The 26,970-nt window shown below is 37.3% G+C and overlaps 2 protein-coding genes across 8 annotated transcripts in view; both read right to left on the bottom strand.

Annotated features, from left to right (window-relative positions):
* The window catches only part of LOC147874529 (uncharacterized), an 85,426-nt gene extending 68,767 nt beyond the window's left edge, over positions 1–16,659 (bottom strand). Inside the window, exons 1-5 of one of the 4 annotated variants that reach the window (XM_087344716.1) lie at positions 16,606–16,659; positions 15,323–15,499; positions 8,892–9,063; positions 2,819–8,796; positions 2,291–2,401 (exon numbers count right to left, since the gene is read on the bottom strand). In XM_087344716.1, the coding sequence (XP_087200842.1) occupies positions 2,291–2,401; positions 2,819–2,925 (218 nt within the window). In that variant the 5' untranslated portion in view covers positions 2,926–8,796; positions 8,892–9,063; positions 15,323–15,499; positions 16,606–16,659. The other 3 variants (XM_087344715.1, XM_087344718.1, XM_087344717.1) reach the window with 3 other exon arrangements.
* Positions 15,558–26,601, bottom strand: LOC147874528 (uncharacterized). Of its 4 annotated transcripts, none has more exons than XR_015534043.1 (7): positions 23,368–26,601; positions 21,289–22,003; positions 20,482–20,633; positions 19,865–19,980; positions 19,272–19,357; positions 18,792–18,999; positions 18,311–18,451 (listed from the first exon to the last, which is right to left on the bottom strand). XR_015534043.1 is itself a non-coding variant. In XM_087344725.1 (6 exons), exons 3-6 carry the CDS (start codon positions 20,522–20,524, stop codon positions 18,261–18,263), a joined length of 414 nt encoding a protein of 137 aa, XP_087200851.1. In that variant the 5' UTR covers positions 20,525–20,633; positions 21,289–22,003; positions 23,368–26,601; the 3' UTR covers positions 15,558–18,260. The 4 variants fall into 4 exon arrangements, 1 of the variants encoding a protein (XP_087200851.1); XR_015534044.1 differs by having other exon boundaries at positions 18,338–18,445; XR_015534045.1 differs by having other exon boundaries at positions 18,400–18,451; positions 18,850–18,999.
* Between the last annotated feature and the right edge of the window lie 369 nt (positions 26,602–26,970).

Raw genomic sequence — 26,970 nt, 5'->3', positions numbered from 1 at the left:
TCAATTTTTTATTTATGGTTTATTTAATGATGCTGTCAGCAAATTGGATAATATAGCACAAAAGTATATTAGTAACCATTTAACTGTTATGCAAGGAGCACTCTGACACTTGCATATAACACTGGCTTTGATATTAATTTATATGAAGTACATATTTCCCACTGTAAAGTTAAATCAAAGTACAGATATGCCACTGCACAGGATCCAAAATTACTTATTTATATATTCCATTAAATACATCATACAATTGTTCAAATAAATGTTGAATATGTTAACAGAGCTATACTTGTATGTTATGGACAAATATTTACATGATGGGCAATTAAAAAACTTGTAAATATGAGAAGAAAACTGAATTTCACGTAAAGTAGCAATTACACTGAACAGACACAGACAAGAATTTAATTCACCAGCCAACTTCTGCTTTAAATTTTAAAACCAAGTTTCATCAAAATTTAATTACTAGTTTTCAAGAAGGAGAGTTGTGGTTTGACAGATGGACATGACTTCTCCATCACACATTCTTTGTTAATAATACTTAAGGAAAGAAAATTATTTTTAAAGATAAGGAAGAGTGCCATATAGATAATGCGATATACAGTCATTTTAAATCCACTGAGACCTATCACAAACAGCATTATCGCTTCCACCCAAATCCATAATTTTGCCAGCACAATCTTAAAAGGTCACGCAACCAGTTCATGGCCTGACCTGACTGCTTGGCTTCCTGTGTATCTGAAAAACCTGTAACAACAATTTACCCAGGTTCTGAGGTTTATGCTAGAACCCTCTGCTATTACAATTTTCAGTTCTAAATATTATAATTCAAACATCCAACAAACAATATTTCTAACCACATACTTAACAGATGCAAACTGTTTTTGCTGTTATGTTGGACTTCTGGCTAATAATAGTGTTTACTTGTAGGTAGAAACCAACATTTCAGAGGAACATAATACCACCATCTTCAATTCTGGAGGCAGTCTTTCTGTGAAACACTGGTTATTATGCCTAAAACTCCACTTGCTGTCATACCCAGAAGACCAACACGAACATCTTCACACTACTGTTAGAATCTCAAATCTCAATGTCTTTCTGTTCAGTTCAGAATGCTTTATCTTCCTCTGCATTATCTGTCTCATTCCAAGGGAAGAACACACAATGAAAGTGTTCGCGAATGAAGTGCTGAAGAAAATATATGGAACAAACAGAATAGAATCAAGTGGACAATGAAGAAAATTACATAATTAGGAGCATCAATATCTGTACTATTACAACATTCATAGGAAAGATAAGAAATGCATACAGAAGTTTGATAGAAAACCTCAAACTAAGAAAACACTTGGAAGACAAAGGCATACATGGTATGATACTACAGTTGGGCACCGCTTATACGGCGGGTTAGGGACCAGACCCCCGCCGTAAAGCGAAAATCGCCAAAAAGCGGATCTTTGCCTTATTTCACTTGCAAATGCATATCAAAGCCTAATAAGATGTTACACTATCATATAGTAAGTGCACAATAGCGCTAGGCCTAAGAAAACGATATGAAAGTTAAATGAATGTCAGTAATACACACATTGTCCTCAGCTTATAGTGATTGGTGAATATAAATTTGAAAACTGATATGCTTATAGTAGGAAGGATGAAGGAGATGGCACATCTTCATCATGTGACTCTTCAACGAATCCTATTCGTTTTGGTGATGGTTCGGAAGCCATAGACATGCCTTGTTCACGAAGTTTAATCATCTCTAACTTGGCATTTAAAGTAAGAGGCTTACGACTCCTCTTTTTATCGCTACTACCCTTAGACGCCATTGTAATTACACTGTAGTAACACAAAAATATTATATAAATATACAGTTTGTAATAACTGGAAAATTGCCAGAAATACGGAGAGACGCGTAGCGCACAAAAGCTGTAAACAGACTGAATCAGCGACGAGAAAATGGTGCCGGACGCACTTCTCTGACTCAGCTGTTGAGCGCCGTATTAGCGGATCGCCGAAAAGCGGGGCCCTACTGTACTAAGATACAGCTTAAAGAAATAATGTCTTGAGGGTGTGAGCTGGTTCAGGATAGTATCTAGTGGTGGGCTTTTGTGAACACATTAATATCAAATAAAGGCATTTCTTGGCAACTATCAACTTTTCAAGACTGACTGAGCACCATGGAGTTCATTACCTCCACAATGAAAATCACAAATGTAATTACAATACAGCCACAAGTTCATGCAGTGGTCCTCATGTCCACATTCTGTACATCATGAAACAACATGTTACATTTTACCTCTGGTTGTAAAGGTGCAGCCACGTCTTCCAATGCAGATGTGTTACGTCTCTCAAAGCGTTCTTGCATAAACTGACGCAAGGTAATCCAGAAGAAAAGTGTATATAAACTCTGAAAAATGAAAATGTCAAAACTGCCATCACTTGAAAGAAGTAATGTCAGTGGTCAAAAGAATAGATGATTTAAACGTGTCCATTACAGGCAACTCTCGGTTTACGAACATTCGCTATAATGAACGTCACAATTCATTCAAAATTTCTGTCGCCAATAGATCCTTATAAAACGAAATGAACATAATTGTAAGATTTAAATATTTTTTTAAAAAACTTACTTATTACAATAATTATAATATGATAATTACACTGAACTGCTCTTGGTTAATAAAACTAACCTAGAAATTTTCTTTATTTCTATTTTGTAACTCTTTAAGTTTCTAATTAAAATTAACAAGTACAATATCATGATTTATTATTCTTTTATTATTTTATTTTACGTTACGTAAAGTCTACAATAAACCATAACACATACATTATAATAAAACGTATTGCATACCCTTCACGCACGTTAATACGTTTCAACACTTTATACAATGGCTTCTGCCTCGACACCTGATGCAAGATATACATAACAAACATCTTGGAACTCGTTCATAAACGGAGAGTTGTCTGTACTGCGCTGAACAAAACGTCTTCCATTGTCGTAGTTGAACTCAAGATAAATTACGCAAGGCTACACACTACCGATTTTGGTTGTATCCCGCGAAGTAGTGAGCAATTTTAACTGACACGTTCGTTCTGCAAGCGGGGTTGGTAGCGGCGGAAGGCGGGTCAGTGCGACCGTCGTAACATGCGGGTTCTGTTGTTGGTTTAAATCGCGTTCTCGCTTCTGAGTTTCAAATATCCATAGCTACATAACCTTTCTGAATGAGACCATGTTCATATGACATTTTACTGGGAACAGTGACAGAAATTAGATCCCGAAGCTTCGGCATGAAGTTGCCAGGTTTTAAATCCTTGCCAGATTTGCATGGCATGCATAAAAAGTGTGAACTGTGACTGCTTATAATCACTACAACAAAAATAAAGAACTTGAAATTTTCAATGTCTGAAATAAATTAGTAACACCTTTATACAGCCTACCAAAATCCTACTCCAACCCTTAAGATGGAGGCAGCATGCTGTTCTGAAAGAGCATAAGTGGCATAATATTTCACAGTGCAACAACATGAGACCACTAAATGAAAATGTAGTGGCTTTAAATGTCCTTTGTGTAGAACACTGAAATTTCTTTTAAACAGATTTTATGGCTCTTACTGTTGCACCTTAAAGTGAATCAGACTGTATCTTTATTAAGCGTGGATACAGCTTACTGCCCATAAAGGCCGAAACATGTAAGGTAGTAAGCAATGTTAATATTAAAATAATTTTGTCTCAACATGCGATACCAAGAATAAATTTCTGCCAGCATTACTAAGACATGATGGTGGTAAGGTGGCATGTGGTGATACACTTAAATATTAAGAAAAGGTTTTGTTGGACTAAAAACATGTGCACCACAAACAGTCACATTTCATACTTTAAGAATCCAGTACAAGAATGTGATTTCTTTTTAACATATTTTTCAAATGCTACAAAAACATGTTTAAAAATTCAAACTCGTACTTAAACCTCAATATGGCATTTATTTTCACATATTAATGAAAACTAATGGTTAAAGTCATGGTATTCTTCCACCCATACATGAGTGATCTTTTTATGCATGAAGAAACAATTTCAGTCAAACCTGGAGCCATCACATTTTTTCACTGGACCCTTCAACTGCCAGAGATGAACACATGAGCGGGACTATAGTGACATCAGAAAACTTTTCTGAGTTGGTTCTGACTTGGAATTAAGGAAACCCACATGCAATGGAAAGTACTTCCAGCAACATTCCAGTATGTAAATAGACAGACACAGGATTCTGTTTTCTTACAAGAAGAATGTAAAAAAAAAATCCAACATGATTGTTATTTACCACAAAAAAATTCAGATTAATTTTCATATTGTTATCACAATGAACAACGCTTAAGGGACAAAGTGTGTCTCAAGTTGTTTTAGTTGCCAAGTTACTTGGAAAAAGAAAATAAATTCAATGGGACATGGGAATAAGAACAGGTAATTGGACACCATTCACAAGAAACACATAAGAAAGACAAGGGTGAACTCTTTGTTAAGGTGACATAATTTGAGGCAGAAGAGAGAGAAAATGTAACAGCAGGATAAATAGTAAAAGAAAAGATACATCATTAAGCTAGCAAGACGGAAACAGTGAATTAAAGGACAACAATCCCTTGATGGTTAAAGGGAATGCAATTTATGGGACGGGGAAAGAATTGACAAAATAAATTCTGCTAAAATCAGAACCATTCAGACTGTGGAAAAAAGGAGTTAACAGGAATTCAACTTGATGAGAAGATAAACAATGCTATGCTTCTTCTGAAGTGTAAATAACGTCAACTTTTAAAGAAAGACAAAGAATAAACAGATTTTCTAGGAAATGATACAAGACTGAGAAGAAGAAAGAACCACTTTAAATCCTAACAGTCCCCAAATTCACAGCTGTGGCTCCACAAAATAATATTGATGTAAATAAATGCCAAAGCTGCCCTCATTCTTAAGTAATGCACAAGTTGATTGGACCGTTTTTCTTTTCGGAAAAGACTGACCGGACGTTCATACTTGGGACATGCTGGAGCTGTATGCGCTGCCCCAATTACTACCTCAAACTATCCTCCAACAAGATGGGGCGCTGCCACTTTTCTGCCACCATGTTAGGAATCACCTGGACAGAGAGATGGATCGGCAGAGGTGGACCAACCGCTTGGCCTCCTAGGTCGCCAGATTTAACCCCATTGGATTTTTTCTTGTGGGGTTATGTGAAGAACATTGTCTACCAGGTTAAGATCAACGACCTTCAACACCTGAAAGCCCGCATAAGGGACACTGTGGCTACGGTAACACCAAACATGCTTAAAGCAACGTGGAACGAGGTCGACTATTGTCTGGATATTTTCCGTGCCACCAGGGGAGCCCACATTGAAATTTACTGAGAAAGTTATATACTCACAATTTTTTTTGATAGTTTCCCTTTGTAATGGTGTAACCCATAAATGTGTATAATCAGTTTACTAAACTCAGGTTATAAGATATATTCCAACATCATAAAGAACAAACTTTACAAATACTACAAAGAAAAGTTGGGAGAAGAACAGAACGGATTTCGAAGAGGACGCTCATGTTGTGATAGCTATTTCCCTTTAAAAATATTAATAGGAAAAATCATGGAATTTAATATTGAAACCCATTTAGCTTTTATTGATTTTTAAAAGCTTGAGAATGTTAATAGGAACATTCTTCCAGACATTCCAGCCACTGCTAACATACCTGATCGAATAATTCATGCTATACGCAACATATATAATAACGACAAAATTTCAGTAAAAACAGACTCTATTCCATCTGAATGGAAATAAATTAACAAAGGAGTAAGACAAGGCTGTTGCCTCTCCCCTCTTTTATTTATAATCTATATGGATGCAATTATCAAATGCTAGAGAGGGGGAACTCTGGAGGAATACCAATAAACAGAAACGTGATCTTAGATACACTACTATTCACAGATGACCAAGTACTTATTGCCAAATCAGAAGATGAACTACAGCGTGCAATATATAACCTGCAAAAGAATGCCTCAGATTTTGATATGTCAATATCTACTGAAAAAACTAAAATTATTGCAATTTCAGGCTAAAACCCTGTCAGTAGCAAAATCTGTATAAACAATAAAACTCAAGAACAAGTCAACACATTTAATTATTTAGGCTGCAGCCAATCTTATGAAGGTGAGAAAGATATGACCTCAAAAATATTAAAATTTAAACAAACAACCAGATTCAGAAACCAAGTCTTAAAACCCTCCTTAGTACAATAACATACAAGATTAAACATTTACAGGTCTCTAGCAAGACTGGTACTATTGTATGGAAGTGAAGTCTGAACACTTAGAAAAGCGGATGAGAAAAGATTGCAAGCAGCTGAGATGAAATTTATGAGGAAAACTGCTGGATTTACACTTTTGGACCACAAAAGAAATTAAGAAAGACTAAATTGAAAGTCAAACCAGTCTCTAAATTTATTCAGAATTATCGTGCCAATTGGAAAGATCACACTGAAAGAATTGACTCTAATAGAATCCCAAACCAACTTTTGAACTACAGACCGAATAGAATGAGAAGCCTGTTATGTTTCTTTATGCGTTTTGTAACTTGGCATTTCACACTTTAGCTTGAATGTATAAAATTTTTAGATTATCCTTTTATCCTTTCCTAGCCATTCAGTTTTCGTTAACATAAATACATTTTGTGAAAACCAAGACAGTTTTTACATTAAGATTTTTAAATCTCTCAGTAGAGTAAATTTGCTGTGAATCCCTCCTATTTTGAAGAAATGGGACAGTGGACCCCAAGATACTGTTTTTCCATAGCCTCACCACTGCCTTAAAGTGACCCTGTATGGAAGGCATGATAATTGTTCATAATGGTTCCATCTTTCGCATTTTGTACTTGTAGTCTGAGCATGTAATAAAATATGTTTGTTCCTTGATGTGAATGAATCTGATCTCCTTACTTGTTGTATGTGTAATTACTCTCAACCTTTTCCTTTTTTATCATGAGTTTTACTTTCTATATATATTTTTACTTTTAGGCATTTAGGCACAACTTGCTAAGATTTGAGGTTTTCACGGCAGTGATTCTGAAGATGGCCGTCTTCTTGGTCGTTGCACTGTATAGCCCTGTAGAAGTTTATCGACATTTCGGGTGTGTTTGCCGCCTCCATCATCAAGGCGATTGCCTTGATGGAGGAAGGCAGGGACCTCTGAAACACCGATTACCTTCTACCAGACTACACAGTGCAACAACCAAGAAGACAGCCGTCTTTGGGCACATTTTGTGTAGAAATGTTTTGTTGAATTATGCAGAGTGAATGTCAAGTGTCTTCAAATAACTTATGTTATGCAGTCCCACACAACACTTATTTACCAGTGTTTGTTTATTACGCATTCTTTGCACAGAGTGGATAGCCAGAACGCATTATCAGTTGGTTATATCTGTCCGTAAGTCCAATCAATTCAACTCAAGAAGCACTGGATGTATCTGGATGAAAATTGATGTGGCAGTTGTGCCATTCTACACAACGTAAGAAACGTATTTTGAATATCCTACGGGTGGTGATGATGAAATGACAAGCGAGGAAAGTCATTATGCAGACACTGAGATATTGCAATCTGGTGGCCTAAGTGAGAACTATCGAACAATTGGGATTTAATACTTCGTTCTAAATGTAGGCTGAAAAGAACACACGAGGATATTTTGTGTACTCCTGTACGGAATACAATGTCCGAGCTTTTTTTAACTACAGCAAGACTTCACCACTTCCTTTATTTCTTCTTTTTCTTTCCTTCATCATTTTGTCATTCCATGATATCATTTTTAAAGTTTACTGTACTGCATTACAATGTTTCTGTAAATGCCATACACAAAAAACCAGGAAGTGGCTTGTAGTCTGTTAATGCAATGCATATGTTTCGATTCTTCTATATTTCCATATCAAGCGTCTGAAAGGAAAGCGGCACAAAAGAGTTCAATATATTTTGCTCGACTGCATAACAAAAAAATTCGAAGGCCTGAACATTCACCTTAACAGTTATACTGCACTTAATTCTAACATAAATGTAACACTGTATAAAATATTTTAAAAACTGTTAAATATAAAGCCTTAAACCTGGATAGATCCTAGTTCCTTTTTATATTTTTTACTACATAACTTTCTTATATATATGTAAAAAGAAGTTTCCTAATAAAAACGTTTGTTGCTATTTGTACACCATTCTCATAAGATACTGAACCTACATGAAAATTGCATCACTGCACTCTCCAGAAAAACTGAATTACTTAAATATTTCTGAAGCCCTATTTCGCTGATGTGGTTCTCAAATAAGCAACCAAGACCCAGATTATGTTGTCACAAAAACCACATGATTTTAATATTTTGACACCCGGCAAACTATTCACATCGCAAGAATTTCTTAACGGAACCAATTCTCAAATTCAGTACACATTACGCAGTTTTTAAATGCTTTAAAATCTGTCTCAGCCTGAATTTTGATGTAACTAGAGCCCTCTTCAGTGTCCTGAGCATTAGCAGCAATAATCTGAGGTAGACTGCCACACATTCTGCAGATTTCTCCATCTGTTGGCTATGCAGCCATGGTTCTGTGGTACGACAAAATGTTCCTGCTTCCCTACTTTTCGGTGGGACTGGTGTCTGTTCCCTGTTCTTACAGCGACCAGCAGATGGGGACACTGTACCTGGAGCTGCTACACCAGTTGCACCATCACGCGCAGGACACCAGTAGCTATCAGCTGTTTTCATACCTTTGGTCACACTCCGATGACCACTGTTCCCCTGGAACCAACATTTTAACAAACATGTTTCACAATAGTGAAAACGAAGCTCTTTACAAACTGGAATGAAACTCGTTTTTATATTGCAGACTATACCTCGTATGGTAGGTCCCTGTCACCCAGCATGGCCCGTCCTCAGGTTGTGGATGAACAGCCTCCAGTTCTGGAGGTTAGCTGCGAATATATTGATTTGGCAGTCGCAGACAGCCGATAAGGGGTCGTACTCCAAATTGGGAGCTGGGCGTGAGGTCAACAACGTTTCACCATCCTGTCACATAAAAATTCTGCTTGGAGATTTCAGTCCAAAAACTGAGAGAGGATATTTTCAAACCAACAAGAGTCCATATGAAATTAGTAATGACAATGGCGTTAGAGCAGAAAACTTTGCTAAACCAAAACATCTAATTGTAAACAGTCAAAAATGTTTACATCATGATATTCATAAATATACTTGGACATCCCTATATGGTAGTACACACAATGTGCTTTAGCAGACAATAGAAGGCAGACAAATATAATTTATACGAGGTCAAACAGAGGAGCAGATTTTGACACTGACCATTATCTGGTAGTGGCAAAAGTGGGGGAGAGGCTTTCAGTAAGTAGACGAACTAAGCAAAATTTCAACAGAGAAAGATTTGATTTAAAAAAAACATTAAATTACGGAGAGGTAAAGAAGCAATGTGAAGTTGAAATTTCGAATGGGTTTCAAATATTAGAGACAGATAAAATGATGAAAGTGTGTATATCAACAGAGAATGCGAAAATGTCAGAGACTGTATCGAAATTTCATCCAAGGAGAAACTAGGATCCTACAGGAGAAAGCAAAATAAACCATGGCTTGAAGAAGAATGTTCAAAATTAATCGATCATAGGAGGCAAACAAAATTTCAATGGTTGCTGGACCCAAACTAATAAGGACAATCTTTGTAATGTGAGAGGTGAAGCTAGAACAACTTTTAGAAATAAAAAAGGGAATATCTGAAAGGCAAAGTTATTGAGCTGGAGACAAATAGAAAGAACAAAAATATCAGAGATCTGTACAGAGGCATAAATGATTTTAAGACAGGATATCAACCTCAGAATAAACTGGTAAAGGATGATAATGGCAATTTACTTGCAGACCCAATCAAAATTTTGAATAGGTGGAAAAATTTCTCTAACTAGCTTTTAAATGTTCATGAGACTGATGATGTTGCAAAGATTAAAATATATACAGCTGAACTGTGGGTGCTAGAACCTAGTTTAGACAAAGTTGAACTAGCCATTGGGAAGTTGAAAGTTATAAATCTCCAGGTATTGATTAAATTCCAGCAGAATTAATTAAAGCAGGAGGCAGAAAGTTGCATAAGCTTATTCAGGTAATTTATGATAAGCAAGAGATGCCACAAGAATGGAAGGAATCCATAATTATTCATATTCATACGAACGGGGACAAGACTGAGCGTGGTAATTACCAAGGAATTTCTCTCCTATCAACCTCATACAAAATTCTATCAAACATTTTTCTGGTGACATTAACTATTGGGAATCATCAGTGTGGGTCAGATGTAACAGATCAACAACTGATCAGATCTTATGGATATTAGAGGAAAAAAATAAGAGTACAGTGGGAATGTACATCAATTGTTCATAGATTTCAAAAAAGCCTATGACTCTGTTAAGAGAGAAGTGTTACATAATATTCTCATTAAATTTGGTATACCAATCAAGGTAGTAAGTCCAATAAAAAAACAGCTTAAATTAAATTAAAAAATTGCAAAATTCCTGTAAGTAAATATTTATATGAGCAACTTTCCACCAAGAACTGTCTAAAACAGGGAGATGCTTTGTCTCCCTTGCTCTCTTTAACTTTGCACTAGAATACACCATCAGGAAAGTTCAAGATAGTCATGAAGGTTTGCAGTTGAATGGGACACATCAGCTACTGGCATATGTTGATGATGTTAATTTATTGGGAGATGATATAAAAACAATAAAGAGGAACAGAGAAGTTTTACTAGAGGCTAGTAGACAGGTGGGGCTAAAGTCAATTCAGAAAAGACCAAGTGTGTGTTTGTATCTCATCAGCAGACAAGCAGGCAGAATTGTCTTAAGGTGGCTAATGAATCCTTTGAAAGTGCGACAAAGTTAAAATATTTGGAAACAATCTCAAATCAAAATGATACTCATGAGGAAGTTAGTAGGAGACTAAATTTTGGAAATGCTTGCTACCTTTCAGTTCAAAATAATTTGTCTTCCCGTCTGATTTCTAGGAACCTGAAGATTAAAGTATACAAAACAATAATTTTGCCTTGTTGTTTTGTATGGGTGCAAAACATGGTCTCTCACTCTAAGGAAGGAACATAGATTGTGTGTATCGGAAAGGGTGTTGAGGAGGATATTCGGGCCTAGGAGAGATGATGGGGTTTAGATAAAACTGCCCAGGATAGGGTTCAGTGGTGGGCTATGGTTAATTCACTGATGAACCTTTGAGTACTGTAAGCCATTTAGTTAGTTTGTTATGGATTCTTTCAGGAATTTCGAGGTGGAAGCAACACCATTCAGTATGCAAAAACAAACTTATGCAAAGACGTTAGATTGCTGATGTTTTCTGATGAGTTTCATTTCCTCTTGAAAGGTGAATTGTCATGTCATAAGAAGAACAGCTTCCAGCATAATGAGAAGTACAACTTAATCTCTAAATTCTCCTTGAGGATCTCAAATATCAGCTTACTAATATGTTACATTAAAGTCACGATCGAATCCTAGTATTGACAAAAACCTGTGTTGCATTATCCAATTACGGAATGAAACCATACCTCAATTCCCCCACGTCTTCATAGCATGGTGCTTAGTTAAGCATCACAGATAAATTTGCATTGTCTTTACAAGTTTAAAAAAATTGATGCATATCTGAACTTAAAATTATTACACAGATTGATTTACACTGCCTGCAGTATCTTATTCATAATTTTCTAAAAAAATTATCATTTGAGAGAGAATTGTTGTATAACCTACTAGTCTCTTCTCACATTTCAATAATTTATACAAATCTTATATTAAACATTTTTAAGTGTGTTGCTTGAATTCACATCTCAAGACCAAATACAGATTATGATGGAACAGAGATAATTCAGTGTACATTATCCTCCTGCAAATTTCAAACACGAAACGCGATTTTGTGTAGGCCTACATATAGCAGCATCCTTCACCTAAACATAAGCCCAACACAAAATAAACAGAAAAATAGTGAATCTGGATTCAAACCCACCTTAATCTCTAACAGCAAAAATAACCCTTCATAATAACACGTTTCATATTGTATTAACATAATGCACACTGCAAGACTCTGGAATCTTCTACTCCACAAGAGATGGTGAATTTTATGCAGCACGCGATTGTGCAAACAATTCATATTTACCCAATTCTCGACCGACATTTTTAAGCGTTCGTAAAATAGAAGCCAACACAATAAGTACACACAGTCACTTAAATAATAATCTGTATCACAGTTGCCACACTCTATTACAATGAAAATCATCCACACTAAATACAATCTATATTTTATTACGACATAACTATCTTCCAACACCAGGCTACCAAGTCACGAGTATAAACGGATGCAGCTACGCGGAACAAGGAGCATCGTGCCAACCAAAGAGAACCAAATGTACATATTTAAAATATCTGCCATAAATTAGTTTCATTTTTTCAGAAAAGTACATTGTAAACTAATCGTGAAATAATTCTTAAAAACGATCTTCACTCTACTAATTTCATGCATTGTATGCCTTCACACATCAGTGAGGCTCAGCTAACAAAAGTGGTGCACCAAACTGGAAATTGGTGAACCTGGCTGTATAACACAAACTTAAGATGGTGATATGCCGCATATATTCGTGTATTTTTTCAGACAGTCCTACCCAATGGACTCATTTTTCCATCTAAAGACACAAAGATTACAATATGAAACACTACATTTTTAACTGTTGCTTAGTATAGGCCAATATTAAAAAATATTTTAGGGAAGTAAAACGTGGATTGGAATGGTCTGGTGCAGGGTAGGGACTGGCTGAGCTACAGCAAACTAGACAATCATTTTCATAAAGAGAAGACAATACCTTGACTAGCCGAGCCTACCAGCAGCTTCTCAATGGCTGTGCCCTATGGAATATATTGCTTGTTAAATATACAAAAGTACTTTTTTACTATTTTCTTGCGAATAAAAAGCAATTGCACTCATATTTTTTGGTGGTTGTTGCCAATTTGAACCTCATACAAATGATATCCAACCTTGTATACAGTCTTCCTACCTTTAATATTACAGAAATAGATTAGTAAATGTCAACGATGGACGTGCTAAATCAGGGTTGAATGTGGTTTTGATGAGGAGTAAGGTATCATCATGACTGGTCCCTTTTCTATTATAAACAGAATGCCTCTTAAAACTGGATACACTTGCCTGTTAACTATCACAACTTGAATTCATACATTCCACCATACAACACACTCACTCATAATTTATCAAATACAAATAAATGTTCATAAAGCTTAATGTACTGCAACCTCAAAAACCTCAAATTAACCTGACCCAAATTTTAAACTGCTTGCCTCAGTTTATTTATGAACTATTCATATATTATAATTTCTTAAAGTTGGTTCCAAAATTCTTTTATAGTCATAAATTTGATTGATTTATGAAGAGACATCTGCTCTGTTTAATAACTGGTATCCAAACATGTGTATGTTTAAAAATCTTGGAAGACCACAGCTTCTAAAACAACCTTCTCAGTTTCTGATTTGATTTAAAATTCCTCACAACTCACTGGAAGATTTCAGTCAGTCCCTTCTACGTATGAGGCTTCACCCCTCAGAGAACATCTCTGATAGGCTGGCTTCTCACAATGTACACTTTTGACTGTTGAAATCAAGGAAAGCCCTTTATCCATTTTCCTTTAAGTATAGTTTAGCCAGTCTGTCACAGCTGAATCAAATGGCAGGTCGAACTTGCATGCGATGGGTTTGTAACTGTGTCCTTGACTGCTAGCTCTGTGCAATGTATACACTTTATAATCCTATATAAAAATATCCAATAATACCGCAGAAAAATGAGTTACAAACAGAAAGAAACATGATCCTGGAAGAACTCATACTCTTCCATTCAATACATTCATCAATGCATAAATTATAATGTAATAAGTACGCAATAAAGGAAAGGGTGTTATGTTCATGGGTTGTCACCATAAGACATATGTTACAGTCATGACCAAAGAATCACCACATGATGACAGTGTCTTCCTGAATCACCAGAATTACTGAAGATGCCTGTAATTGAAACTTGTAGAAGATTGATACATGCCACTTGAAAAAAGGGCTTCAAACTCGTTTCTTCTGTCAAATCTGTAAAGGTTGCACATCACTTTTATATGCATTCCTTGCACAATGTATAAAATGCCGAGTTTGTGACCATCCATCTGTTCACGTTTGTTCTCGAAAAGCTGGCTATACTTTGCAAAATTTCAATGATTTCGTATTTGAGGTTTTTCTAAAACTTCTGAGCGATTTTAATTTTCGTCAGAATTAGTACCCCAATGTGCATGAAACTGACGTCAAACTAAATATTTTTTGGATCAATCACCATATAATTTTCTGTACATAACCAGAATTATCATATTCATAATTTTCTCAAAAACAGTTGGTTGTAAAAGCAACTGTTGTGAACTTAAAATACAGTCTACTTGGCTGTCTAAATTACTTCCAAGTGCATGGCTTAGGAGACCTTAAGGTACATCACCAAATTAACTACTTTCTCCTACAAATTTTATATTAATTACTTTTGAATATGTTGAATCTCAACATAAATTATGTTTATAAAATGGTTACAACAAAATTGTCTGTTTACTGTTGACCCATTACAGTTTTATTTTCATCAAGTAGGGAAGTGCCAACTGGGGTGATGCAAAGTGGGGAATTAGTCCCTGACACATCTAATGTAGATATGAAAGCCCAGAAGGATGGCAAATGGTGTTCTCGCAAAGCTGCGATAGGTCCAGCAAACCAGTAGTAGACTGAAACTGGTTTCAACACATAGCAAAGCCTCGGGAGGAGGCTTTGTATAATGACCCATAAAGCAAGCAGACACATCATAGGAGGAAGAATAAGTTAGGATGGGGTGACAAAAATGTATAAAGAATACTAGTGGAGATATGTGATGGAAAACGATAACTTGTGATGAAGAACTGGAAGGTAGGATGTTAAACTGGATATCAGGTAAGCAGTACTAAAAATTTGAGGTTGATTGAATTCGTTCAAAATCATGTCCAATCGTAGCCTTTGGAATTTGCAATATTGAGTCCTTTGGTTTTGGTACCAAAGTGTCAGTTGTTAATATACACATAAAAACTAATTTCATCATAATACAAATGGTACGCTATAAAGCTCAAGGATTATTTTCTACAGTAGTTCATTAGTTCTAAACTGCCATGAATGTTACGTTATGTTCCCAGATGGACCACGGACTGCTGTAATTTGTAATGTGTACTTACCAGTCTGAACACATCCTCTACTCATGTCAAATGGTACAGCAGAGTCAGCTTGTGTGCTGCGATGTCTGATACTATGTAAGACCATTTCACATTCAACGGTCTCTGTGATGGCTGTTGGAACAGCCCCTCCAACTGCGTACACCACCAGCTTTATGTTCCCCACTGTGTGTGGCGCATCTGCACAAGCAACCACACTTAACATATTTTAGGATCAGAGAAATAAACACATCATCCATTAATAAAAATTAGAGAATAAATTATTTATTTAGGGTTTATTAAATTATACTTCTAATAAGTCAGATTACACAGCATTGAATATTAGGATGAGTGGGAAAGGGTGGCAGATAAGATAGCATATACTGCCCATACTATAAAAATTATTTCCTGGCAACAGTACTTTGTAGCTCGCTGTCTCACCTCCTGGGTCAATAAGTGTTTGGATTATGTAGTAAATGAATTTGTCTTCTAATACATGCAAGACAGTGGTGCAGACAATAAATTCAGTTTTATCCCAGCTATAATAACAACCAAACTGTTGTAAACACCTTACCATTACTTTTTTGGCATTAAAACATGTTTGATAAAGTGTGAGACAATGGGAGGAAAATAAAGTGATGAAAATGTTTGGAAGGAATTTTTCATTAATTTGTCATGAAGGAAAGCATGATGATGAACACGCTTACGAGGAGGACCATCGGATAAGTTGGAACGGCAACATTCTTCAAATCGAAAGAAACGGTACTTATAGAAAATACAAAGAATCAGCTCACATGACGTGATTGGCGAACCCCATTAGTCAGCCCAGTTTGGAAATTTCGCCCATATGGATTCCATTGATCAACAAGGAAGTCAGCAGTAATATGGTTTAATAGATACTGATAACTGTGTGCAACACTTGTCCTAAGTTACCCGGTAGACTCTTATCTCTCAATTAACAGAATGTAACACGTAGGATGTCTGAGAAACGCATACAGGTCTGTAAAACAAAATGCATGGCACAAACACGAAGCATGTGAGACTTCCCCCATGTCAAAATGCACTGTTTTACATTTCCCACAGAACCAGCAGTTTGCCAGAAGACAACTGCCTGCCTTCTCTCTCTCGCTCCACACCCAATTCACATAACATGATGGAATGATGACTGTAAGTGCTAAAGAGCTAGTTACTATGAGAAACTGGCAGGGTGCTGGGGCCACCAACCCGGTCGCAAATACTTAGACACTCTGTACTGTGGACGTGGGGATTTCCTACTAAGTAAAGGAGAGCCACCAAAAATTTCTTACCTTGAGGAAACATCTCTCCATGACACACCAGCAGCAGCACTCTCAATGTAACAACTTTAACAAGTAGAAACACAACAAAATAAAGAAAGCAACTTACCACAGAGGCCATTCTACAAAACAATATTTTGTATCTGACATTACGTCAATAAACAGTTTTACGAGATGAGTTTTAGTGCACGCTGATTACTGAATTGACGGCAATTTCTGATTGAGGTCACAATGATTATTAAGATCCTGGGACCCCTTCAACATGATAATCGTATGCTGATTGAATACCCAATAACAAGATCAATAAAACGTGCAACAAACAAAGCTATGTTCTACCTCCAAGATTCATACGCAAAGGAATCTTCACTCGCAGACAGCTCAAACACTCTAATATTTTAACAAACATCCGGCAAAAGAGCTGTATCACTTAAAGTCCTCTCCCTTCCATTTCAGCACAGATTCTTACAGTAGTAATAAGTTCTAGAAATGAAAGGAGGGGAGACACAGGTTTTGTATTGTATGCATTTCCTTCCCGATTTCTGCCCTCTAAAAAATTAGAGAGGGTCGAAGTGGGTGGATATGGGAGCCAAAGATGAGAGAAGGAGGGGGTTATGCAAAAATATATTTATGAGGGAGCAGCCAAGGTGGTCCACCAACACCAAACAGACATATCATTTCATTTCCAGGCCAACAATCTTTAACCAAACTAAATGGTCAATAACTTCTGCCTGTCTTTCTATCTCTCTCTCTCTCTCTCTCACTCTCACACACACAAAAACACAATCTCTACATTCTTCCCATAAACAATCTGACTGACAACACTAACAAATTAGTCTTTCCTAAGCCAAGAACTCTTCACAACCATTTTACACACATAAAATAACAATCCTGACAAACACCACCACTGGTACATTGTGACCCACATAAGTGGCACTGCATATCTATACTTGGTTCCAACCAACCACACCACTCCTCGATCCTAATGCAAATCCCCTTACCACACCCCCAACCACGAAATATACCAGAAGTAATACTGAGCCTCATCACACGTCCATAAAACTGATACCTGACAACTCTCAACATATGGTAAGTGTCAAATAAATGGAACCTGACAGTCATCTCCATTTTTGCAAGCCAATCCAAATTCATAACAAACACCACACCCCAAACTTACAAGTTTTATAACATATCCTCTTGCTCAACACAGCAAACTCTCAAAATTAACCAAAAGCACAGAAAATATCCCAGCAGCTCCGCTCACTGTGCACAAAACAAAATTAGTTACACTGGCAAATGCTCACTTATTAATTAGTAAACAGACCATATTAAAGGCTCCTCAGCACTGCACACATCTCACGTGTAACAAAACCTCTCATTAACAAAATCACTTCACAGTCACCACCCACGTCTAAAAAGGATAAATAAACCTCACATTCTGATATCCTACGAACAATATCATGAATGCCTCCAGCGTACCACAGATACTGCAATAATGCCAATCCCTCACCACATTTACGTCTTTCGACATATCAACTATCATACTTATAGTCACAACATCTAAAGTACCTAATAAAATTGGACAGACTCATCTCTCTCACATGACAACCACATCAAATACATTCTAATGCTCATGTACTCACACAACGAATGCCTAGTTCAGACTGATATCAGTCTCTTGCGGATACGAGGTTCCTTCTTTGTCCCAGCAGGTTTAATCTTCTGACATCAAGTCGGTCTGCCAACTGTTGCCGCACGTACTTCAATGCTTCTCTGGCTAGCAGTACACAGGTCACGTGACAAACAGCATGGTGCTCAGTAGAATCTGAAGGATCATTCTGTTTCTCGTAATCTGCTACTCCTAGAAAGAGAAAATACATTCACATTCAAGAAATCAAGACATCACACTCTTCTAAGAACACACAGTTTTACTTCACCAAGCAGTTAACACTCCTACCTTAGCCAATGAACAAGCACCTTCCATTTTCAGAAGACAAATTCTGTCAAGTTCATTACAAACCCATTCACAAGTTAACTTTAAATACGGGTCACGACCAGCGACCTGACAAATTCTAAACTCCCTCGCTTACAGATTCATACTGGAGCCTTTCTTTCCTCCCCCCCAGCAAATTTAAAACATTCGCCAAGTGGGCCATTATTCCACACGTCATAATACTGCAACTACAAACTCTACAACTCACACACATCACGTCAGTCCCACGCAACTTCCGTTGCCACTGATTCAGTGGATTCGCTTGCCGTCTGTTTGGAGCCGAGGATGTTGATCGCTGTCTCCAAGAAAAGAACAAGTGCCAGGTGTCCCGGCTTACACGGCTCCCTCTCCTCACGCCCCATTATGACAGCAAGGGAGTCTATAAACACCAGTCGGTCCATGCCCTTCAGATTCGCCTGTTTTGATGTCATGAAGAAATAAAATGTAAATGAAAGATTAAGAAATGGCAAGCCACTACCACACAGCCAACATCTGTAGCACTTCTACTACTAAGGTGAATTCAACCGACAAAGGGCAAGAGGTAGCCGTATCAATTAGATTTATTTTCCATATCACCATCAGTAATGCCACTTTATAATGCCTTCTGGAAGCAAAGGTGGTAACTTCACCATCAGTAATATAAATTGTTTCAATGTTGAACAGTCTAAATTTATAAAACTGAACTCACCAGCTTCCTGTGATATCGCCACCATTGTGTAGTGACAAACAAGGAACACCGTCATAACTCTTTCATGGCTGCAGCAACAAACACTCCTACCAACATACACAACAGGCCTTACTGGTTTTTCCAGATATGAAGCAGAAATAAGTATGTCAGACGCTTTCAACCAGTTCACATACTAAATATGGTTTTAAGAGAGATTTCAGGTTCTCACAGTGGTCTTTGGGTTTATCACCACTTGGACTTACAGAAAACCAACACCGATTATGATTTTTAAACATTTAATGGTTCACTATATCAGCTGAAGTTATCCTTGTGACTAAGAGCAATGCCATGAGGCATTGGGAGCATGGAGGTAAACTCCATGCATTCTCAATTATAGAACTATGTGGAGGTCAGCCTCAAAATGTGGTTCCTTACACTGGCAAAGAAAAATCACGTTCTTCATTGTTTCTTTGTAGTCTCAATAGAAGAAATAGACAAGTTCTTTATTTCATTAAAACCATTTACTACTTTTCAGGAAAAAAGGTCTTCAACACTTTCTTCTTCTTTCAATAATGGCATTATAATTCAGAAAAGAAGTTTATTAAACAATTTACTCAAATGGATGAACTTGGCTGTGACTGCCGTCTGGTGAGTGGCTCTGGCTTGCTTGTCCTGCAATCTGTAGGGAATCCCATGGACTGCGGAGATCTCCACATGTGGATCATCAAAACTGCAACAGCGAATCACAATGAGTACAGATAATTACACTCACATCCTAATGTTCAATGTACAAAATGTTGGTCACAACAGTGGCCAATGCAGTAGCTGCTTCCTAAATCAGCAACTGATGTACGAGGGACAGAGCAAATGGGAAATCTGGGTTTATGATATGACAAAGAAATACATTACTTGTAGAAGCCTCCTGGTACTGGCAGGATACTAAACCCAAACTAATTGTGTTATAGCCTCTAACTGCCTCACTGTCAAAGCCGCTGATAATGACAAGTAAATAATGAGTTCTGGGTGCTCAGAGAAAAATCTATACCAGTGCCTCATAGACTGCTTTGGGACTCGTTTACAATTCTGCATTGAAAAGCCAGTGATTAACAATCTGTTATGTCTTGGTAGTACCATCAGGCTGGAAAAACATCTTTTATTTTGTACACTATTTTAATATCAAGAATGAGGTTAGTTTGACAATATTCTTCTGACTCCAACTGCTCTTATATACCTTGGACAGGAGAACAGCTGCTGCACTCTATTCTCATCATCATTAAAATTCAGGGATGCCACCAAGAAACAGCAAATTATTTCCCACCACTGACGACGGTAGAACGGATCCGTCGTGCTTGACTTCAGAGCACTAAATGCTGTCTCCACGACCTGGAAAACACAAGCAACAGTTTCAAGTTATAACGAGTGACAACACATCAACACGCAGGCCAGATTCACTGGTAAGGGAAGTCAAATGTTTTAGTTACAGTAACTTCCACGCGGCATTGTTATAATACTTTCACGTACTAAACTTACTGTAATACTCTAAACACCTTTTCTCCACATCAGGGCGCATGTCATATTTATTTCCAGAACCTTTGGGTTTCATGGACACCTAGACTTTTATTTTGCAAGTGGAAACAAGTTTGACAAATCGCAACAACACTGAAATAAAAATTAATTACAAGCATATAATTTTTGTATAATCTATGCTAACCCTAATAAACGTCAAAAAGGAACGTACTATATGCGTATCAAGTTATTTAATAATCTTCCACCAACAATTAAAACTCTAAATTATGATATAAATGAATTCAAGCCTGCATTGAAATTATCTTTCATACTTGAATTCCAAAATCTGAACGTTATGTACATTCACATGTGAAACACGTTCTTGTAATTGTGTCAAAAGTACTGAGGTTTATGTATATTGAATGAAGTCCTCAAGTTTATGTATATTGTATGAAATGATTTGTTCTGCATCCTTTGGTTTAGTCCTAAGAAGGATCTATGGAATGTAAATAAACTCTACTCTCTAACATACCTGAATACTGCACTTCCTTATCCAAGTCACAAACACTCCAGGTGCTTCATTCTGTCTCGTTCTTCACATCTCCAACTCCAAAATAAGCTGCTTTCCCAACACGCACACAACTGATCTTCTGAAACACTGATATTCAGACAAATTGGTCTGCCATGTCTTCGTGTGACACCTTCACACCAGTCCACACACACTACAGATACAGTTCACATGAAAGTTGCCACTCAGCACATCCCCTCATCTCAAACTCCTCTTTGAGACAGACAAGGCACTCACACTAAATCTATAACCATACACCTCCTCCGAAAGCAAGGAGATCACACGAGGGCCTGAGGTCTTCCTTGTGGCATTGTGAGGCATGCTACGAACACCCGATACCTTGTCACTAGGAATCTAAAGTGTGCAACTGTGGTGCAGTGGCCACATAACCAACATTGCAACCTGTAACTCTAGCTACTTACTTCTACCTTGTTCACTGCGATAAGCGCTTACACAAATTTAAATCAACAGCTACTGAATTTCTACAAGCAAGTCACAAAAACTGAGGCTGCCACTACGTGTCTGTGGGTCATCCCAACCGCATCGCCTGATGAATTGTGTCCATCATGCACAATGGTCATGTCAGCTCCCGGAGCAAAGTCTTCCTACCTCCGTAGTAATGATGGACTCGAACCTGCGTAACGGCTGGAGTATCCCATATGCTTGCATTCACGCCTACCTGAAACAAAACCATGTACAGAAATAAACATCCGCATTGAGAGACCAGTATTAATTCTTACTACGAAGGCACTCTACACCACATTAATAACCTACTGGCAACTAATCCGGCCTTCCGTGCAACCAAAATATTTCCCACTTTACGTACATCACACAGGAGAAAGATGACAAACATCAGTTCAAATAAACTTGAACGCCCTGGTAATATAACAGAGTAAAGCTATGTAAGACTTGAGGTTCTCACAGCGGTGAGTATGAAGATATCCGTCTTCTGGGTTATTGCGCTGTGTAGTCTGGTCAATGTTTACCAACGTTTCAGAGGTCATACTGCCTCCGTCATCAGAGTCTGAAGATTTCTGTCTTCTGGGTTGTTGCGCTGTGTAATCTGGTATATGTTTACCAACGTTTCAGAGGTCATACTGCCTCCGTCATCAGAGTATGAAGATTTCTGTCTTCTGGGTTGTTGCGCTGTGTTGTCTGGTCGATGTTTACCAACGTTTCGGAGGTCATACTGCCTCCGTCATCAGGGCGATGAATATGAAGATTTCTGTCTTCTGTGTTGTTGCACTGTGTTGTCTGGTCGATGTTTACCAACGTTTCAGAGGTCATACTGCCTCCATCATCAGGGCGATGAGTATGAAGATTTCTGTCTTCTGGGTTGTTGCGCTGTGTAGTCTGGTCGATGTTTACCAACGTTTCAGAGGTCATACTGCCTCCATCATCAGGCCGATTGCCGTGATGACGGAGGCACAACATCCCAGAAGACAGAAATCTTCAATCCATGGGTACTTGGAGTTCTAAGTGTCTTTTTCTTAATTTAAAACTACTCGCTATACATGTAGTAGAATATGTAGGACTAAAACCAGGAATTTTTTCTTATAAATTAATTAAGAAAACTTACAATTTACTACAGTTGATAAAAATGCTGGTCCAACCCATTCGTCATCAACTTTTGTCTTTTGTAAAAACGTAATGACAGCAAAAGCAACATTTTACATTTCTTTCCATATCTGTCAAGTGTGGGAATCTATAAACCTGTAAGCCCCACCTTTGAATACAACTCTGTAAATAACAGTTTCTAGTCTTGGATAAACCTAAGTAGCTTTTAAAACCAGTATTAGAAAGGAAACAGTTCTATTTATTGGAAAAGTCCAATAAATTATTCTGAAAAGACCTAAAGTGAAGTGATATGAACATGGAACTCGCATCACAACTCAAATGATCATCATTTTCACCACTGTGAGAATTCAAATTACACTTATTGGGTGAAGTATTACTTTGTACATCACAAAAAGTACTGAATACTGAAAATTCATTACTAGTTTAAGCATTCCACTTAACCGTTTAAGGCATTCCCAAACTTACTTCAAGACATCTTTTGGTGTTGGTATTGTATCAACACAAATCTGATACAATGTTTTGTAGTTATCAAAGATGCTTGACACGTCACTCAGCAATGCAAGCAATTCCGAAATAATCTACTGCTTATTTACAGCGTCTGCAAAATAAAACAATAGTAATCTTTAAAGATTTCAAGAATGACCATACATACTCTTACGTTGTGGCGACAAGTATAACTCTGTTTCGTAAGGATATATTTAAATCAAATTTGAGCGACGACAGGAGCATAAAACTTTTCTCATTTTTCCAAACGTCCATACACGTTTCAAAGTAGGGCCACCTTGTGTCACAAACATACCCAACCTACAACAACGCCTTAACCCACAGAGGGAAACGTGAAAGTTAAACTCTGTTAAGCGCATATAAACCCAAATATATGCCAATCAGCAACTCCAAGTAGTTCCAATGGTTACTACGAGATGGAACTAGATACATCAAACGGCCGATCTTAGTTCCCATTAATGCCACCAGGTAGAATTCGAGAAACATTTACCACAATCGAGATGATATGGAATGAGTTGAACCAACCTAACCACCTCATTAAAATAAAAACAAATATTAGCACGGCGTGAAATTTGGATTTTGAAGGGGGCACAAGCCATGAACAAGCAATATTATCAGAGCAAATGCCAGATGGGATTTATATGCAAATAAGAGTATGATCTCCTGCAACTAGCTAACCAAAAACTTCAATACTTTTTGTATCAAAAATACTATTCTGATTCTAGTAATTTTGGTATCTGTAGCATTCATTTTATCAAGAAACAAATGCTGCTTACAAAATATTTACATTGAAGAAGGGGGGTGCAAAAACAGGCTGCATTCTATAACTTTTGTAGCTATTTGGAACATTCTTATTTTCTTTTTATTAGCATTCGTGTTCCTTGATGTATAGTAACTAGCATCTTCAATTCACATAAAACTACTGAAGTCCAATGGTAACTGCATGATCCGTGTGCTTCAAGAGTCAGTAACTCATTTTATATTTGAGTTTCATACAATTCTTACTTTAAACTTTCTTAAACTGCGTTAACAAGCTAATCTTTGTGCTAGTAAAGACTTGTTTTTTCTCCACAGTTTTGAATTCTGAAATTCTATTTAGACAATTTTCATCTTCAAAGGGTTAATGTTCTAAAATTTGTCCCTTTATTTTGATGCTGGCAAATGTTTTGGTACAATTGTACCATCCTCAGGCCAACTTTTACATGTTATTCAAAACAGAAGTCAAAAGAGAATTAATTAAAAGGTACCCAGGGTTACTACTGAAATAGATGTTACACAGTGGTATAATTAAAAATAATGCAAGTTTAAAATAAATTCAAATGGGACCAGTTACATGGAATTCCTACAATCACAAGAAATATGTTTAGGTTACATAGCGCAGGTTGAGATCATTTATATACATGCCTCACATAAAATGCCCTAGTTAATTATTATACAGTACAGATACGAATATACTGAATGTAAATTTTTAGCCAATTTGTTTTCTTTCAAATAATTTGATATGAACAGAAGAGACCCAATTTTCTGAGTACTATGAAAATCTGAAACATTAAATGTTATTGCACTGTAACCTATATCTTATAGCTGAGTGTATGTTACATACTTATTACCAAATTAAAAATAAGAGTTAATGCTATTGCATACTTCCACTAATTATGATGAAAACTTTGAAAGGGACGAGGCAATAACTGCATAAGTTATAAAACTTTTAAGTCACTTTTCTTAAAACTTATGAACTGTCAGTCAGAACCTTGTCAATCCAAGCTCACAACTGCCGGGACACAGTGCAACATTCCAGAAGGCAGCCATCACGACATTCACAGAACCCAGAACTCAAAATAGGACCACCTTTGCACAGGTGGATATAGGGGTTTTATCTTCCACAAGTTACATTTGAGCTACACACATCATTAGCCAACCATATTCAATGAACAAATTGTAATGTTCAACAGACAAAACATCTTTCAATAACCCCCATTTCTGTTAACAGTAATACAGGTGAAGTTGTTGTGGGTCATTAATTAAGCAGAACAAGCGTTATGTCTGAAAGTGTCTTCTCATGTTCTTAACCTTGGCACAAGATGGAGTTGAGTACCTTCAAGCCCTGCAGTTTTATACCAGAGGAATAAACCCCAGTATCCATTGAATAGTTTGGTGCGACACAGTTTTAATGTTACAGGGAAGAGAGACATCCTGCCCCAGTGGCTAAATTGCAGTCTGCATCAGTATCCTAGTCACTAAACTAGCTGAGCTATCCTGGTTCATGTAAATCATCTTCAAAACCAGAACAAAATTTATTCTTGCACCATACGATGAAACTGAAACTTCAGTTTTTTAAAACCAGCAAGACAACGTGAAGGCAGTTTTCCTAAATGGAATTCAATACTTTTTACACATCTGTAGCTGTTGGGGTGAGATGCTCTCCACAAACAAGTGAGCAAGACCTCTAGAAGTTCACTCAAGAAGAACTTTAAGTTGGTACTGTAGAATTTTGATCATGATGAGGTTTGCAGAAGGAAGAACTCTGGGCTGAGTTAATTATTGCCTCTGATCGAAAATCAAAACCTATCTAACGATTCACCTGAACACCCCACACTGCACAAATCCTTTCCAAGTACTGCCTCCATTTGGTTTGATATTCTTGCAGCTCCTTACATAACCTCTGAATCAATTTCCTGTGACAAATTATGAAATTCAAAACATCTGCTGTATATCCACCCAGAAACTACAACCACCATAGTCCTTAAGTTACTTTTCCTCTGTCAAGAATCTGCATCATTACTGGAGTCCACCACTCTACATAACCCTTGTCTGACCAAAGATTCCTTCTACGCATCAATTTCCTCGCAAATATACCTCTTGAAGTACATTCCGTTTCTTGTTCCCCTTTCTTCTTTGTCATGGCACTTTTCAATCGGAGTGCTCCTGCTTCTGTACCTTCAGCTCCCATTGTGTCCTCACTGTTCAGAACATATTACAGCAGATCCTGTTCAGTAAATCTACTCCGACAGGGAACACATCTGAATCTCTTAATCAGCTTCATCAGCCTATAGGAATTTCACGTGGACAATCTTTCGTAAGCCGTGTCCAACATTAGCACACCTACAGGAAAATATGAAGAAAACTTTCTTGCACCTCAAAATTCCATCTTTCCCCCATTTCTTTTAATCACACTGTTTCCTTCCTAATACGAGGGTCGCTCATTAAGTAATGCCCCACATTTTTTTTCTCAGCCAATAATGAAGATAGAAAAGTGTACTTTTACATGCTTGAGATTTGATGTTTCTCGCGTTCGTGTACGGAGTTTCAAATGAATCCAACCGATGGCGGAGCTGTAGTGAACTGTTAAAATGGCGTCTGTGAACGACTCTCGTTACAAGCAACGAGCTGTAATTGAATTCCTTGTTGCTGAAAAAGAAACGGTGGTGAACATTCATAAACGTTTGTGTGCTGTGTATGGAAGCTGTGCAGTCGATAGGAGCACCGTTGGTCGCTGGGCTAAGAGAGTTAAAGCTTCAGGAAGTGAAGAAACCGAGCTCCGTGATCTGCCGCGCTCTGGGCGTC

This window comes from Zootermopsis nevadensis, unplaced genomic scaffold (assembly GCF_977971745.1).
Source record: "Zootermopsis nevadensis isolate Lab colony 2312 unplaced genomic scaffold, Znev_1.0 Znev_ptg000008l, whole genome shotgun sequence".
NCBI lineage: Eukaryota > Metazoa > Arthropoda > Insecta > Blattodea > Termopsidae > Zootermopsis > Zootermopsis nevadensis.
This window is presented reverse-complemented; position numbering and strand designations above follow the sequence as displayed.

Excerpts from the sequence above, each read along its gene's own strand:
- LOC147874528 (XM_087344725.1), bottom strand. The coding sequence starts at position 20,524 with ATGATGATGAGAATAGAGTGCAGCAGCTGTTCTCCTGTCCAAG. Across the intron at positions 19,959-20,481 it reads CAGCTGTTCTCCTGTCCAAG|ATCTCCGCAGTCCATGGGAT; the intron begins GTATATAAGAGC and ends CCACATGTGGAG. Across the intron at positions 18,452-19,271 it reads GGCGATATCACAGGAAGCTG|GAGTAGCAGATTACGAGAAA; the intron begins GTGAGTTCAGTT and ends TTCTCTTTCTAG.